We start from the raw sequence: 17455 nt of genomic DNA on the forward strand, positions 1-17455 counted from the left end.
CGGTTCTTTTGCAAATACAGCCACGGTTGCAAAACTATAAATGAGGAGGAGATTGCAAAATGAATCTCAAGGATAGACAGAGAGGTATAGGGATGTGAGAGGAATTAACAACTACATCCTGTGCAATGTGGCTATGTTTGAACCTAGTATTTAAGACTAAACTGAAGCAGCAGGATTCAGTAGTGTCTGGAAACACCCTTTGAGGCCCCTTCCGTTATATAAATTGTAAGAGAATACAAGTGTATATTTCAACAGCCCTTGACAACCTTTTGAGATAAGTTTCAGAATATCCCAAATAGTCGTTTAGAAGGGCAGTGTGCTAGGGTGGATTTTTCTATAAATATAATAGTTTCTCCCTCGAACTCACAGAAGCAAAAGAATAGAATAAAAAAAAATATAATTGGCTTGTTGAAAATTAGACTATTAAAGCATAATAAGGTTCCATAATTGAATTGGCTACCTGATTTGTTAACGAATCTATCAAAAAAAAAAACATAAGAAATGGATACTTTCTTTATTAGCGATCTTCAGATCAGAGAGTGCTCTCCAAGAGAATCTGATCTACAAGACAAAAGACATAGACTTGATGTGTTGAAACAAACCGGAACAGTTGAGGAATTCAACCACCAATTTGAAAGTATAGTAGGAAAATTACCTGCCGGTTTTTACTCAGAGGAAACAAAGGTTGATATATATGTTCGGAAGTTGCAATATCATGTAAGAAGCGAAGTACAATACAGGTACCCTGAAGATATTGAGGAAGCACAAAATTTAGCTCTAGCATTCGAGAATAAGTACTATGAACCACAAGACCCCACGACTAATAATACTAAAAAGCAACTGGGCAACAAATCCCGAAACGATGGTACCGGAAACTCGCAAAAAGCTCGACATCAAAATAAAGTTCCAAGGCAAACTCTAAACAACAAAAAGACTATCAAGAGATGCTTCTATTGTGGTGAAACAGACCACTTGATAGCCAGATGTCATTATAAATAAATAAATATATATATAAGTTGAACTTGAAATAGGGTTCACTTGTTAATTTAGTTGACCTGAATAAGAATATATCTCATCTGTCAAATATATCAAATATATAGAAGCGTCTTTATGGCTTCTGACACATAAAGTACTAGGTATTACAGCTACATAGTTTGTGCGATTGTCTAACCACAATTGTCTTACCTCTCCAGGATGTATATTTCATGTTCTAATACGTAGAACAATTCGCAGCCACGTACTTTATTCGTTTTTTATGGCGTTCAAGAATATAGATTTATTGATTGTCATTCTTTATATTTGAAAGGTGTCATCCACGTAGACTGGTCATGTCTCATGTGTAATGCTGTCATCAATATGCCTTACTATTGTCTGAATTATAGTCCGTTGTTGTTCATATACCATTACACATTACAGTATGGTGGCAAGTTACACAAAAAAAGTGTTGATAATCTCTATACTACACGCGTCTGTTTAAAAGCGCTACATACATTAGAAACACTTATATATTATAGAAAACTAATAGTAAAATGTCAGATTTCGGAGGAAATTATAACAATTACGGTGATGGTGGGTTCAACACAGATATCGGAAATGGTGGATTTCAAAACGATAATAATGGATCGCAGAAGCAGCAGTTGCGTTCTAGTTTAACACCAGTAACCATCAAACAAATTACCGAAGCTACGCAACCAATACCAGATGGGGAATTTCAAGTTCATAATGTAAACTTGAATTTAGTTTCATTTGTGGGAGTTGTCAGAAACGTGCAAGATATAACCTCTGCCATTCTTATTACTATAGAAGACGGAACAGGGTCCATTGAAGTACGTAAGTGGATAGATGATTCCAACGCCATGGACGAGAATGAACATCAGAAATACGAAATGAACAAATACATTTATGTTACAGGTGCTTTGAAGGAATTCAACGGAAAGAAAAACTTACAACATGCCACCATGAGACCGATTACTGACCATAATGAAATTTTATACCACCATTTGAGTGCTATTTCACATCATTTGAAGGCTCAAGGTTTGTCTGCCAGAGAAAATGGTGGCCAAAACCAATCCCAAGATAACGGGCTTTTTGTTAAGGATCCGCATGGTATGGAGGTTACCACCTCAATCCAAGACAAGATTTTAGGGGTTATTCGTGATAACACCAGTAGTATGCAAGAAGGTGTTCCTGTTCCTTTCATTTCTCAAAAATTGAACGTGACAGATGACCTTGTATTAGAACATTGTTCTGAATTAATTGATAATGGTAAGATTTATTCTGGATATGATGATAGTGCTTATTTGGCTGTTTGAACGATAATGCCGGTTTACTTTAAGTGTAAGCAGATGATGGTCTGTTTACTCTTGTTTAAGAAATGATAATGTAAAATAATTCATATAATTAAATATATACAACTATAACTTATTCCATGTGTACAATTTTGATTAATTCTTTATCTCCTTTAATCCATTGATCCCGGCATTATTGGCCCTTGCACAGAAAAATGCATTCCATAAGTCCCCATTGGTGACAGACTCTCCTTCCCCGTTACCTTTGTTGACTAATGTATCTATTCCACCACTCTTCATCAACGTCATCGATTCTGCCTTACTTAAATTTCTTTCCTTGGTTTTCGATATTGATTTCAATGTACCATCTTGTTGTGCCGATGGCGTAGTTTCTGTTTCAAAATACTGTAATCTTTTATTAGTGGACATTAGCACAATACTCTCTTCTACCGTATTCTCAATTGCAAACATCCACACTGTGGTAAGTTTAGTTTGGCCAATTCTATGGATTCTCGAGATCGCTTGTAACTCTAGGGAAGTGTTAACCAATGGCTCACACAAGAATATATGCGTTGCGTTCACTAATGTCAATCCACTCGCTTGTGCCTTCGCATTTAACAAGAAGCAAGTGATTTCGTTCTGCGGGTCCTTAAATTCTTCCACGCTATCATACTTATTACGGCGACGACCTGCTCCTACTTCTGGAGTTAACGTTCCATGCGACCCTAAGAATGAAATATTTGCAGACTTAAATGCCGTTCCAAGTATATATAAGAGATCCTGCCATTGACTGAAAATAACAATTTGAACCGTCGGATCTTTGCTTCTCAAGTATAATACTTGTTTCACAATCATATCAACCTTAGAACTGTATGAGTTTTTTAATGGCATATGCTGAATATCATCAATTATCACATCATCAATAGGTTGATAAATAGAATGTAAATTATCATCAACTTTATGATTCCCTGTAGTATCCACAGCATTTGCTTTCAAATTTGGCTTATGATGGGTAAAATTGTATACCGTTGATATATTTATCGCATGCTTGCACATTGGACAAGTTTTTTGATTCCTTAACCATAGTTCTAAACATTCTTTACAATATTTATGACCACACTGGGTTAAAGAGCCAATTGTAATTGTTGATCTGCAAATAATACACATAAGTTCTTCTTCATCATCATTGGAGTGGGGTTTCTCTATAATATCATCCTTTTTTATCAACGTTTGCAAATATCTGAACTTTGAAATAGCTTTACCCATCGATGAATTTACTTCGATATATTCCTGTAATTGTCTCTCTTGTTCTTTTAAAACAATCTCATAAGTCAAATTTTCTTGCAGGAAATCATACTCTCTAGGCTGAACACTATCTGAAATTTGCTGCAACTGCTTGAAATATTCGATACGACTATTGAAAACAGAGTTACAACTCAAATTTAGTTCCTTTTGGAGTAAGATTTGTGCAAGTTTTTGGTTAGCAAATATAGTTCGTACCCTTTCACTTATTTTCTTGAACAAATCATATTCAATTTGCTTCGAACCTTCATCTAAGAATTCCTCATCTTTTAATTCACTTTCGATGTCTTTGATATCGAATACGAGTTCCTGTAAAGAACTCTTTCCTGTTGGTTTAACATTTCCCCTTATTTCCTCAAGTTGATTTAAGAATATTGTGCTGTTAATTCTGTTGGCCTCTGAATGTGTGTCACTAGGAACTTGATTTACTTTCAAAATGTTCATCTTGGTGGAGTTTTCATCACCTACAATAAATTCATTACGATCTACCAATATCTCCGAAATTACATTCAAGTAACATGATGCTTTATCTTGATCTTCAATAGAGCCCTCATACTCTTCACCGTCTGGTGTCTTATCGTGACTCAATAACGGTTTACATAAAATTCTGATCAATTCACTCATCCAATTATTAATAACTTCACATTGAACATTCAACTGAGTCGCCAATCTCTCAAATTTCTCGAAGTAAAACTTCGACTTCATACCCACAATATAACTTTTTAACGAATCAACCTGAATGGTTGGTAATACATTGAAAAACTTCTTGGACGTCTTTGGCAATAAAGTTAGACCAGTATCAACAAACTTTTCGCCATTCTTATTGTACCATACTCTAGAAGTAATTTTAGAATCGACAGCTTTGCCTACTGCCTCAATTGATCCTTTTAGTATATCTTGCCTAGTTTGTTCCGCAAGATCATAATATTTCAGCTCCAAGAACTTATGTTTCGCCGAATGTAGTTCATTCTCTTGTAAACCTACTGTCGAAAATCCTTCAAGCTCGTTAAATTTTCCTATATCAAACACTTCTATTGGAATTCCACTTATAAGAGTAGATATCTCCTTTGTATTTTTATTCTCTTTTCCAAGAATATTCAAAGCGTCTGACGGGGGAAAGTTACTGAGCTTCAATGTATTGATCTTTTCTCTATATTCCTCATCATAACATTGGAAATTACAAGACGCAATTAAGAAATAAAATTTATGCAAAGTTACCTTAGCCAATCTGATCTTGAGTCTTGTCATTCGAATTTTATCTTGGAATTTATTCAATGCATCTCGGATGCCATCCATAGAGGATGCATAGCTATCATTTATATCAATATCATCATTCTCTCCCTCGATATCTTCATCTATATTAACTGGTTTTAAGTTATAGCGCACTCTATAATCTCCATATTCCTTAATATAATTTTCAAGCATCAATTTTAATCGGTATAGGATATGCTTTATTCCAAGTAAGCCTACTTTTAAGAATTCTAATGACTTCTCTGGTAATAAAATATACTCCTGAAATTGTGCAGCGTCGATATATATCTGAATAGTCAGATTTTCAGCACTACTAATTTGATCGGATGCTTTTATTAACATATCATCAAGCACATTTTCCAACGTTTTTAATTGCAGAGCAGTAGTTACTACCCTACTATTATAATTCTTAGATTTATACTTTTTTGAATTAAGATTCAATTTACCTATTTGAGGATTGCAGCATACTTGACGTAGCCTAACTAGCCAATACCTCATATAAGTCAATACAGTTGATGATGGTTCCCAGTCGCTTAGTACAGGATTCCCATTGCTATCTAGACATATGGCTGCCAAACATTCTTCAAACATCTGATTATAATTTTCTTGTTCAACAGGGGTAAATGGAATCGTCATCAAAACTCTACTTTGAGGTGGTAATCTAATATCATCATGGACCATTGCTTTAGTATGTCTTAAACTTATTTGACTCCATAATTTAATGAAGTCACGATTAGTGTACCTTCCATTCACTGTCGTTAATGTGGCCCAACTGTTTTTGGACAAAGGTCCAGAGAAGGGCTGAAATTTTAAGAACCTTAAAATTGAATGCAAATCATTGAAGTCTTTCTTAATTGGAGTACCAGAGACACCCCATGCGTGGAACCTGGGAATTAATGCTGCACTTTGAAAAGCTCTTGAAAGCCTTGACGAAACCATCTGAACTTCATCTAAAACCACTCTCCAGAAATGCGTTAACATCAATGGTGACTGATACTCGTGGGTATTATATATATCTGTAATTTTATTATGTTTTATGGCTAAATGTATTTCATCTTGTAATGCCTTTTCATAGTCCGTTTCGTGTTGGTTTTCAGATGATTTTTCATTAGCTATCTTTGGTTTTTGTGATTGTAATGATAACTGAAACATTGCTTTATAATCTCTAAGTAATGCTTCGTTGTCTATGTTGTCTGCCGCTTCCTTCCTTGGCTCGTTGTCTTCGAATGTATTATCACTTCCAGTATCACCATTATCAAAATACGAAGCTTTCCGTTTGGAAGAGTTTCGAGTTGGTTTATTTCTAGATGAATATAAAGCATAGTCTAATTCTTTCGAAATTGTGGAATATGTTGTAAAGACGATGTCAAATCGCCTTAAATATTCTGCAATCAAACCAGCATTATTTTCTAGTTTCGGATATTTATCAATCCCATTGTATATTGTCACAGCCAAAGATGGGGCTAAATGAACAATTTCTTCGTTCCACTGTTTTAAAATAGAGTCGGGCGCAATAATCAAGGTGGTCTTTGCTTTTATTACTGTCTTTAGATCTCCAAAAGATTGGAGTTGAATTTGTATAGGTTCATTCACTGCATCTATTGGTCTTGGGTTCATCAAAACCAAAGTCGTAATTTCTACTGTCTTTCCCAATCCCATTTCCTCTGCTAATAACCCTTGAGCCGGTAACACACCCTCGGATTTTTTACCATTTAATTCTTTGTGATAGTCTAAAATGAACTGATATGTTTGGTGCCTAGAGCTCAAATTGCAAGTGTATTTGTTGAACCAAAATACTCTATTCTTATTAGTTATTCTGTTCCACCCAAAACATAATTTGTTTAAGACAACACCGACTTTATTATCTACTTCTTCAAAATCTATCTTTCGGTTACTAAAATACTGAGATAGCATGTTAATTAGATCTATATCTATGACATAATCCTTCACACATCTATTTGTATTCCAATCATACTTCATCCCTTCCTTTTGTATTAACCAATTTACGGTTTTTCTTTGGAACCTTAGTAAATTTGTATCTAATTCTGGAATATCAAACGATTTTTCTATCAGTGGAATTCTTGCCGTGTTTTCAGAAATTGATTTATAGAATAGTTGAGGTGTTGAGGGCTCATGTAGATTATCATCATCAGTCGTATAGGATAAGTCATTCAAAGTAGGCAACGAAGATGAAGACAATAAAATTAATTCTGAGACCTTATTAGTTATATCCACAGGAAAGCGCCCACTTATATCACCCTTCAAATATATACTGTAGAACAAACTAACGTTTATTTTATTTGTATTGGCATTAAAAATTAATTTAATACCTGGGCCAAAAAATTGTAAACTATCTGAATTTATTTTTGATGATGGAAGATTAAGAATAGCTACTTCGTCCCTTAAAATTTCTAAAGCACTTGATGTATCATCCTTTGAATTATTCTGTATATTTATAGATAATAATAATTTGGACTTGAGTTTAGCTACGTTCTTGTTTTTAACACCAAGTAAGTGTTCATCCGTCTCAAAGTTCAATTTTATATCATCGGTTCTAAATTCATAAACATTTGATTCGAGTATCCTAAACCCTGTAGAATCATGTGGCAACACACTCAAATCTATGGGGGAGTCACACTCAAATTTTATAATTCTATTAGTTATGTCTATCCATTCAGATTCATCCTGGAGGTTTAATTGGGAATTTTCATAATCTGTCTGATTTGAACTTCCGTTCTGTATTTCACAGATACCTATATCTCTATGGAGGGTCCTTCTCCTTTTTTTGTGTCTATTTAGTTCTTTGGACTGATAATCTTGTGATTTGTGATTAGCAAATGTGATTAATGATTCGGGATCGAAATGAATAATCAGTGATTCACCATAACCTGAATATAACCCCGATGGCTCCGAAATCAAATCAGATGCCTTTTCCATGGTCATATAAACCAACTATTTAATGTATAGGACAATTATTCTATTTTGAAATAATGGCAAAATATGGGTACTAGAAAGACGTTCGTAAAAGCTCATTATCTGCGACTGCATGTTTACACTTTCGACTTTACACTACGAGAAATACTAGTTGAATAATGATAAGAACTGAATTGTTTATTGACGAACTTGAATATAACTTAGTTACACCTTCAAATATATATCATGATACATTATATACAATAAGCAAAGCTAAATTAACTTAAGCAAACTCAAAAAAATTTTACGAGTACAGAAATTAGATCTAATTCTTATGCTATATCTGTGCTTAGCTATATTTAAATAAATAGCCACAATGAACCAAAAAAAATTATTAGCACCAACAGAGCTAAAACATGAAAATTTCCACTCAGTGACATCTTATTTCACTGACACTGGTTTATTCTTTCTTCTTTCTAATATAGAAGCACCACCTAAATTCAAGTCGAACGGACTGGCTTGTTGTTTAACGTGACGCCTATGCTGCTGTTGTTGGGTGTATCTTGGAGCACGTCTATTATAATTATCCTCATTCAATACGTGTCCGCTCGTATCAACAGACTCATCTTCATTCTCCTCTATCAAATCATCAATGTCCGGGATAGCAGTACCCTTTGATAATGCAGCTTCCTCGCCCATTCTATGGACTGCAGTGGATATATCGAATGCATCTCTCAAAGCAACAGCCGCAGGTGTATAAATCTCATCATTACCATAAGTAGGGCCTTTGTTGTTCTTGGCTTGGATTGGATGATTATAATTATAACTACTGGTATTTTGAATCTTTCTTGAGGAAGTTATAGCAGGATCAACAACTGGCATCTTCAAGATCCATGGATCATTCAAGAAGTCATCTATACTATATCTCCTCAGAGGGTCAACAGTTAATAACCTTGAAACACAGTGCTTCGCCTCCTTAGATATCTCGTCCCACCAGGGACTCAAAAATGTGTATTCACCCTTAGCAACCTTTTCAGTTAAAGTTTCGATTCTCTCATCATAGAATGGTGGAAATCCACATAATAAGGTATACAATACACAACCAATAGCCCACATATCAACTTCTCTAGAGTACCTCTCGTCTCTTACAATTTCAGGCGCAGTATAACCAACAGTACCACAAGGAGTTTTTGTATTGTGTTCCCATATTTGCTTCGACAACCCGAAATCTGCAATTTTAACGACACCGATACCCCCACCTCCAATACCTGGAACAAAGTCACCCTCATCACGTTTGGAGTTTGGATCATCAGATTTTCTTAATTTTGCAATAGGGTTAATCGAAGGTCTAAATTCAATAGGCATGTATAACAAATTCTCCGGTTTTATATCTCTATGGACTATTCCAACTTCCTCATGCAAATATCTAATGGCGTGAGCTACTTGTACTATGACATGGCGAGCCAAATCTTCTGAAAAGTATGTATAGTTCACAATGGCAGTGAAAATTTCACCTCCTACTGCCAACTCTTGAACAATATAATAGTAATCCGATGAGTCAATAAATTCAATGAAGCTTACAATATTAGGATGGTTTAATTGACGCATTATAGTTACCTCCTTCAAAACTGCTTGTTTCTGGGCCTGATCCATTTGAAACTTCCTCAATATCTTGATTGCGACAAATTTATCTGAGGCTACATGTCTTGCCTTATACACAATAGAAAATGCACCTTCTCCCATTTGCTCTAAGACCTCGTAATTTTGCAAATTAGGATACTCAGTCTTGTTCTTTTTTTGTCTCCTTTCCTGCTCAACAATGTGTGTAGCTGCTTCATAGTTGTTGTTGTTGTTTTTGGCCCTAGCGCTTCCGCTACCATCAGACTTTCCGTCCCGTATGTCCTGCGTCTCATCCACGCCGCTCGTTTTAGATACCTTGTATTTTTCAGTCTCAACGCTATGTTTGGGATTCATTACATCGTCATCTAGGTCCATATTTGTAGCTGGTGAATCATGTCTCATATTGTCATCAAACAACATTTCCCGATATTCGTCTTTCGAAGTCTCAAGACTAGGATCGCTGATGCTTGGATAATGACCTTTAAACTCGTTAGCATTCTTTCCATGCCTAATAAATGCTTTTAAGTTTTCAAACATAATTAACTCCTATTATCGCCGATATTCCCTTTCTGTAATTTTTTTGATATCTATCTATGCCACCAGTTTTTCGATATTTTTTCAATCTAAACAATATGCAATCTAGTAATGATACGACTTAAACTATCTAGTCGTTTCTTTCTATCCTTGAATACAGTTTGGCAAGAGTAGTGAAGTACAACAGTCGATAATATTCCATAGACTCATCGCAGCGCTTATAGACAACGACATTTTGGTTTGCTATCGACGGGATTCCTGAGTATGTCGCCAAATCGAGACAATGTCGCGATATGAAAAAACGTTGGGCCTAGAGCGAATTCTTAGCGTAATCCCACGTTATCGAGATTTAACTCACTTGTTTACTCCTCCAATTAGACGCTTGAAAAGGGTATTGACTACATATTCAAGACCATATACAACGCTGGACGTATATATCGAGAAATTAGATATCAAGTAAAGAATGAGTGGACCACCAGCTATTGTATTTACCGATTGGGACGGAACTGTGACTCTCCAGGATTCCAATGATTATTTAACCGAAAACCTTGGATTCGGTAAACCAAGAAGACTTGAAATCAACGACGAAATATTGAATGAGAGAGTTTCTTTCCAAGAGGGTTTCACCGAGATGTTGAAATCTATTCCAACTCCATTTCCAGAATGCATTGAGTATTTGCTCAAACACATCCAATTGGACCCGGGGTTCAAAGATTTTTACCACTGGTGCTTCGAAAGAAATATTCCGGTCATTGTTATCAGTTCTGGTATGAAGCCAATTATCCATGCCTTGTTAAAAAACTTGGTTGGTGACGAAGCTATCAAAAACATTGAAATTATCAGTAACGAGGTGGATGTTAAAGCGGATGGCAGCTGGAACATTGTCTACAAAGATCCAGAGACCTCTTTTGGCCATGATAAGTCTAAGTCTATTAGAGAGTACTTAGAACGTAATGGTTACTCGAGTCAGAACGTGCCATTATTGTTCTATTGTGGTGATGGTGTTAGTGATTTGTCTGCGGCAAAGGAGACTAACTTGTTGTTTGCTAAACATGGTAAGGACTTAATCACTTACTGTAATAGAGAAAACATCCCATATACCGAATTCAACAGCTTTGAAGATATATTGAGTAAAGTCACTAAGATTGTTGAAGCCAAAGGTAAAAATATCAATGAGTTTTTAGAAAACCATTAAATAGACTAATGTATTTATTAGAGCTTTTTATTAGATGTAGAATATCTTGATGATTAATAGTCTAGTTTAGGCTGAACCTCTCAATAATTTAACATGTTGTGTCATTATGCAAGTATGAAGTGACATTTTTGGTGTCTCAGCCCGATGCGGAATTTGATATGGCTATGTCAGAGGTAACTATCATTTTGTAAAACTTTTAAAGGCATACCACTTGGTGAATAGCTCTGTTAATAATAGAGATAATACTCCGGTCCAAGATACCATGCTGTCTTCACTCCGTACAAGAAATCGACATTTACCACGAACCAATACTAATACATCGAATAATTCAGCCAGTACCAACCAACAATCCAAGAGGGCTCGGATATGGTACAAAATGAAGGCATCTATGGTGAAGTACTCCAGCTTTATTGGTCCTGGTTTAATGGTCTCAGTTGCTTACATGGATCCTGGTAACTATGCTACGGGAATTACAGCAGGTGCATCTAACAGATATTCACTACTATTTATTGTCTTTCTTTCAAACATCATTGCCATTTTTTTACAAAGCTTGTGTGTTAAGTTGGGGTCTGTAACTGGTTATGATTTGGCTAGGTGCTGTCGTGAGTATTTACCCCGTAAACTTAACATCGTTCTATGGATTTTAGCTGAATGTGCCATTATTGCAACCGATGTAGCAGAGGTTATCGGATCTGCTATTGCATTGAATATACTTTTAAAGATTCCATTGCCAGCCGGTGTTGCAATTACTATAGTTGATGTCTTATTTGTGCTTATGGCCTACAGAAATGATACCTCTTCAACTAAATTCGTAAAATTTTTTGAATATGCTGTGGCATTATTGGTGGTAGCAGTGGTAGTATGTTTTGCAGTTGAGTTGTCTCAAATACCTGGTGACATAGATACAGTCAGAGCTATATTTAGAGGATACTTACCATCGCTGGAAATGTTTAGAGGTAGTGGGATGACAATAGCTACATCAATTATTGGGTCTACCGTAATGATTCATTCGTTATTCTTAGGTTCTGGCATTGTTCAGCCAAGATTAAGGGAATACGATGTTCAAAATGGGTATGTTATGTTAGATGAATTAATTGATGCCGAAGATGAAGTCATTTTAAACGAAAAATCCGAATCAAAACAGCGTCGCTTCATAGAAGATAAAGAGGCAGCGTACTTTTATAACTCTTACAAACCATCATATCAAGCCATAGAATATTCTTTCAAATACTCAATCATTGAATTGGTAGTGACCCTCTTTACCTTTGCCTTATTTGTAAATCTGGCCATCTTAATCATAGCTGGTTCTACTTTATATGATACACCCGAAGCTATGGATGCTGATTTATATGCTATTCACAATCTACTTTCGACAAATTTGGCACCCGTTGTTGGAACTGTCTTTATGTTAGCTTTGCTTTTCAGTGGACAGAGTGCTGGGATCGTTTGCACAATTGCAGGCCAAATTGTTAGTGAGGGACATATAAATTGGACTGTCAAACCTTGGTTAAGAAGATTAATCACCAGAGGAATTGCAATAGTTCCATGTATGATCATATCTCTTTGCATTGGTAAAAATGGTCTTGACGAAGCTTTGAATATTTCTCAGGTGGTTATTTCTATTTTGCTTCCTCCGTTGACTGCTCCGTTGATATACTTTACCTGTAAGAAATCAATCATGAAAATAGAAATACCTGCAGATCTTCAACTGCATGGATCATCTGAAGTCGAAGTCGAAGTACAAGAGACGCAGGAAACAATTGATACTACAGACAGTGAACAAGATATAAAATATAAATATATGAATAATAATTGGTTAACTACAATATTGGTAGTACTTATATGGTTGTTTGTTTCGGTTTTAAATATCTATGCTATCGTTGACATGGCTAGAAACGGAGTTGCAGGTAGTTAAGGTCCTCTATAGTTTGCATTGCTTTAACGTGTACGCACCAAAATTAAATATCAGATTCCGTAAGACGCAAAATATGGTCTATGGTTTAATCAGAGTATTTAGCATTAGATTTGTTATAAAGTACATCTAGTTTTAATCAATCCAATTGAATTAGTTTGAACAGCTTCCTTAACTGTGACTATTTTTCGTATCAATTCGTGTTGGAAATCCAAAAATTCAAAACAGTGAGGATTCAGTTTCGCTATCCCTTATCAACGGAAGAAAGAGTATAAGTGAGATAATTTTTAATCAACGGATCTCAAATAAGTTCAATTGATTAAACCAATCTAACAGGTAACACAGAATACAAGTTAAGAGTAGCTTGTATATTTGGGTAAGTAATTGTTGTTAGTTAATTCGATTTTCCTAACATACAGTTTCATTTTGGCCGAAAAAATTAATAAGCCCATTTTATAATTCATTTCATGCCATCTTCAAATATATTGAGAAAGCTCCATATTGGCAAAAGCAGTAGCAACCTCAAAACTAGTACTACGTCAGAAATAACAGTTAATTCGCTTGATAATATCGAATCAATGGATCAATACAACCAGTACCAATCTCCGCAATCCCAACAGCAGCAGCTTAACCCATTACCGGGTCAAGTGCAGGGCTTCAACCTGGATCAAGCACATCCTCAACAAAATTTAGCTACCGAACAACATTTATCTGCTGAACAACAACGTGTGGATGATGCTATCAAGCGTTCTTTGTTACCCGAAAGATCGACCGTTTCTAAGGGTAAATATTCATTAGCTGATTTTAGAATATTGAGAACTTTAGGAACTGGTTCTTTCGGTAGAGTTCATTTGGTACGTTCCGCTCACAATGGTCGTTATTATGCCATAAAGGTGTTAAAGAAACATCAAGTAGTCAAAATGAAGCAAGTTGAACACACAAATGATGAGAGAAGAATGTTGAAATTAGTCGAGCACCCATTCTTAATCAGAATGTGGGGTACCTTCCAAGATTCGAGGAATTTATTCATGGTAATGGATTACATTGAAGGTGGTGAATTATTCAGTTTATTAAGAAAGTCACAGAGATTCCCAAACCCTGTAGCAAAATTTTATGCTGCAGAAGTCACCTTAGCTATTGAATATTTACACAGTCATGATATCATCTACCGTGATTTAAAACCTGAAAATATTCTTTTAGATAGAAACGGGCATATTAAAATTACTGATTTCGGTTTCGCAAAGGAGGTCAGTACAGTTACTTGGACGTTATGTGGTACACCTGATTATATTGCTCCTGAAGTTATTACTACTAAGCCATATAATAAGTCGGTCGATTGGTGGTCTTTAGGTGTTCTTATTTTTGAAATGTTAGCTGGTTATACTCCATTTTACGATTCAACTCCAATGAAAACATATGAAAAGATTTTGTCTGGTACGATTCATTTTCCAAGCTTTATGGGACCTGATGTTATTGACTTATTATCCAAATTGATCACTGCTGATTTAACCAGAAGATTAGGAAATTTAATGAATGGACCATCAGACATTAGAAATCATCCGTGGTTCCTGGAAGTTGTATGGGAAAAATTATTAGCTAAGGATATCGAAACACCATATGAACCACCTATCACTGCGGGAGTTGGTGATTCTTCGTTGTTCGATCATTACCCAGAAGAAAAATTAGATTACGGTTCAGTTGGTGAGGATCCTTATGCTCAATATTTCCTTGAGTTCTAACTTTTCTTAGTTGGTATAGATGTCCTTGTACCAACGATTCGATTTACCTTTATATTCTTTGTTCAAACTATCAAGTCGTCTTTATTTCTTGATTATTTACCTTTAATGCAGTTACGTGTATTTTTTTTCCATGTTAAGTACCTTGACTATATATATGTATGTACTAAGTTACTTATCGATATATTACAAATTTCTAGAATTAAACTCCTCCTAACCACGCAGGAGAACGCTTATATATATTCTATAGTACATGGTCTGAGTGAATCAATAATCCATCTCCAACGACAACGCCGTTTCTTGCTCTTTCTCTTATGAGTGAAACCTTCAATTTACGCCCTAAACACCTTCTTACATTCCAAACAAACATAAAACAAAATCATCGATGTATCTTTCCTTCTTTGTTGAGATTGGAAAAAAACACAATCCTTATTACCGCAATCTGGACATTCCTTAGAAGATCTAGGTAAAGTAGGATCACTACCAATATCTTGCACAACACCCGCCGTTTCCCCAATGTTGGTTATCAATTCATGTCTGTATACTTTAGGATTCTCGGCCAACTCAGTATAGTCACAATTACGGCACGAATATAAAAGTCTAGCATTATCCTTATCCTCTTTTGGATACAACATATTATTGCACTCGGCACAAAATCTGAATGAAGCCATGGTCTTCCGATTACCGTATTCTCCTCCGTATTCCCAGTATACTTCAGCTAATCTCTTATTATCATTAGTGTTGATCGAGTAATTAACAGATGCTTACCTAATGAAAAAGGTCGTGTGAATTTTACCAATTAATTTTCCAGCTTCCACTCAAAATTTTTCAAAAGGTAACAAACAGTTCGAATAAAGCCCAAGTAAAAGGTATTCAATAGGAGTATTATTAATATATATCATGTCTTTATTACGTCACAGTGTCAGACCAACCTTGAGATTGGTTTCCAAGAGAGTTTCTCCAATGGCCATTCGTTTCAACTCGAGTGCACCAGCTGAAGAGAAGAAAGCAGTTGATCCAAAAATCTCAACTATCGTTGACCAAATTTCTACTTTGACTTTGTTAGAAACTTCAGCTTTGGTTAGTGAATTGAAGGAAAGATTAAATATCCCAGATATTTCATTCCCAGCTGCTGGTGGTGCACCTGCTGCTGCACCTGCTGCTCCAGTAGAGGAAGAAGTTAAAGAAGAAGTTGAAGAAAAGACCATTTTCTCCATTAAGTTAGAATCCTTTGATGCTAAGTCTAAGCCAAAGGTCATTAAGGAAGTCAAGGGCTTATTAGGATTATCATTGGTCGAATCGAAGAAATTCGTCGAAGCAGCACCAAAGGTGTTGAAGGATAATGTTGCCAAGGAGGATGCTGAAAAGATTAAGGCTGCTTTGGAAGGTTTAGGTGCCAAGGTTACATTAGAGTAAGCTTGTTACTAATATGCTCCCAAATCATCACATTCTACTTCTCAATAATCTTACATCATTATTACCGAATTCTTATTTTATTGACCATAAGTTATATAAATCCTGTATATATACATTAATTTCATATTGTTATTAAGACGGCAAGTCTCTATGCTAGTTGTAGTCCTTTTGACTGTTGTGTTATGAGAAAATATGATTCGTATCGTATGCAGCTTGGTTTCTTGCTGGAAACTGACTGAAAGGTCCGTTCACTTCATGAGCTATCAGCAGTTTTTGGCCTCCGTAAAGACTTATATTGTTCATTCTACTATTAAATACATCATGGTTGTATGGCGCCTGGGACTTTCTGGTCATGTCTCCAACTTGATTCCGTTTAATTGATCCATGTTCAACACGCCCTTTAGGGTGCTGTAAAGTTGATCTTGTAGGTGTTATGAATGAAGATATTGGCTGAGAGGAGCCATCGAGTTGTAATACTCCTGGTGGCCTAATCCCACTATTAGTACCCAAAGATTCTCTGTAGGGTTCTCTATATCGGTCTACCGAATCATTAGTGAATCTATCATCAACATGACTAACTTCTTCGTCATCAAATTCGCTATCTTCATCATCACTCTCCTTTGGTCGATTATTCTCATAATGATCATTGTTATATATCTTGTTAATATCAAGGGTGTTAGTTCGTTCTATCAACTCATCTTCGTAATTTACTCCTGTAGATCTGCTTGATATTGAAGGTGACAAATTGGTGATTCTATCTTGAAAAATCCCGTACTTTGTTTCGTCTACTGTATCACCGATTATACTGTAAACAAGGTTCTCGAGGCTTTCAACCAAAATAGTTAATTTATGGTATGCATAATTCGGCATTTCCACATCAGAGTATTGTATTGATAAGGATTGAACTAAGCTTTGAACTGATGATAACATATTACTCATTTGTGCCTTTTGAAAGGGGCTTAACTTTGAAGAACCTTCAACACTTTCTTCTAATACTAATAAGTTTTTCAACAATTTCTTAATATTTTGTCTTTCTTGTGCCTGATGTAAACTTTGTCTGCTATTTTTTGAATATACTATATCTGATGAATTCTTCAGCAAAAGTCCTTTTGATTGAACCGTGTTTAATGGACGATTATCCGTATATCCCTTCGATAGCCTTTCATAAGCTTGAGTTCTGTATCGATCCATCTATTAGCTTAAATTGATCTTAAATTATATACTTTAACAGAGAGCTTTTATGTCACAGATATAAACGAGCCAAAAAAAAAATAAAAATATTTATACA

General features: G+C 35.5%; 10 protein-coding genes across 10 annotated transcripts; 6 read left to right on the forward strand and 4 right to left on the reverse strand.

The window, feature by feature from the left end:
- Positions 1–501: 501 nt before the first annotated feature.
- Positions 502–999, forward strand: AC631_02329 (uncharacterized protein; the record flags this gene model as incomplete). The annotated part of the gene is made up of 1 exon (XM_015611159.1): positions 502–999. One exon carries the CDS (start codon positions 502–504, stop codon positions 997–999), a length of 498 nt encoding a protein of 165 aa, XP_015467975.1.
- Positions 1000–1529: 530 nt separating this feature from the next.
- RFA2 (Rfa2p) lies at positions 1530–2312 on the forward strand (the record flags this gene model as incomplete). Its single annotated transcript, XM_015611160.1, has 1 exon — positions 1530–2312. One exon carries the CDS (start codon positions 1530–1532, stop codon positions 2310–2312), a length of 783 nt encoding a protein of 260 aa, XP_015467976.1.
- Positions 2313–2444: 132 nt separating this feature from the next.
- On the reverse strand, positions 2445–7778 carry AC631_02331 (uncharacterized protein; the record flags this gene model as incomplete). The annotated part of the gene is made up of 1 exon (XM_015611161.1): positions 2445–7778. The coding sequence occupies one exon, from the start codon at positions 7776–7778 to the stop codon at positions 2445–2447; it is 5334 nt and encodes a 1777-aa protein (XP_015467977.1).
- A 417-nt stretch (positions 7779–8195) lies between these two features.
- RCK2 (serine/threonine protein kinase) lies at positions 8196–9911 on the reverse strand (the record flags this gene model as incomplete). Its single annotated transcript, XM_015611162.1, has 1 exon — positions 8196–9911. The coding sequence occupies one exon, from the start codon at positions 9909–9911 to the stop codon at positions 8196–8198; it is 1716 nt and encodes a 571-aa protein (XP_015467978.1).
- A 460-nt stretch (positions 9912–10371) lies between these two features.
- Positions 10372–11103, forward strand: AC631_02333 (putative phosphoric monoester hydrolase; the record flags this gene model as incomplete). The annotated part of the gene is made up of 1 exon (XM_015611163.1): positions 10372–11103. One exon carries the CDS (start codon positions 10372–10374, stop codon positions 11101–11103), a length of 732 nt encoding a protein of 243 aa, XP_015467979.1.
- A 376-nt stretch (positions 11104–11479) lies between these two features.
- SMF12 (divalent metal ion transporter) lies at positions 11480–13018 on the forward strand (the record flags this gene model as incomplete). Its single annotated transcript, XM_015611164.1, has 1 exon — positions 11480–13018. The coding sequence occupies one exon, from the start codon at positions 11480–11482 to the stop codon at positions 13016–13018; it is 1539 nt and encodes a 512-aa protein (XP_015467980.1).
- Positions 13019–13482: 464 nt separating this feature from the next.
- On the forward strand, positions 13483–14754 carry TPK2 (cAMP-dependent protein kinase catalytic subunit; the record flags this gene model as incomplete). Its single annotated transcript, XM_015611165.1, has 1 exon — positions 13483–14754. The coding sequence occupies one exon, from the start codon at positions 13483–13485 to the stop codon at positions 14752–14754; it is 1272 nt and encodes a 423-aa protein (XP_015467981.1).
- A 329-nt stretch (positions 14755–15083) lies between these two features.
- Positions 15084–15422, reverse strand: AC631_02336 (DNA-directed RNA polymerase II core subunit; the record flags this gene model as incomplete). The annotated part of the gene is made up of 1 exon (XM_015611166.1): positions 15084–15422. One exon carries the CDS (start codon positions 15420–15422, stop codon positions 15084–15086), a length of 339 nt encoding a protein of 112 aa, XP_015467982.1.
- Positions 15423–15651: 229 nt separating this feature from the next.
- On the forward strand, positions 15652–16167 carry AC631_02337 (mitochondrial 54S ribosomal protein bL12m; the record flags this gene model as incomplete). Its single annotated transcript, XM_015611167.1, has 1 exon — positions 15652–16167. One exon carries the CDS (start codon positions 15652–15654, stop codon positions 16165–16167), a length of 516 nt encoding a protein of 171 aa, XP_015467983.1.
- A 180-nt stretch (positions 16168–16347) lies between these two features.
- AC631_02338 (uncharacterized protein) lies at positions 16348–17358 on the reverse strand (the record flags this gene model as incomplete). Its single annotated transcript, XM_015611168.1, has 1 exon — positions 16348–17358. The coding sequence occupies one exon, from the start codon at positions 17356–17358 to the stop codon at positions 16348–16350; it is 1011 nt and encodes a 336-aa protein (XP_015467984.1).
- Between the last annotated feature and the right edge of the window lie 97 nt (positions 17359–17455).

This window comes from Debaryomyces fabryi (assembly GCF_001447935.2).
Source record: "Debaryomyces fabryi strain CBS 789 chromosome Unknown contig00040, whole genome shotgun sequence".
Taxonomy (NCBI): domain Eukaryota; kingdom Fungi; phylum Ascomycota; class Pichiomycetes; order Serinales; family Debaryomycetaceae; genus Debaryomyces; species Debaryomyces fabryi.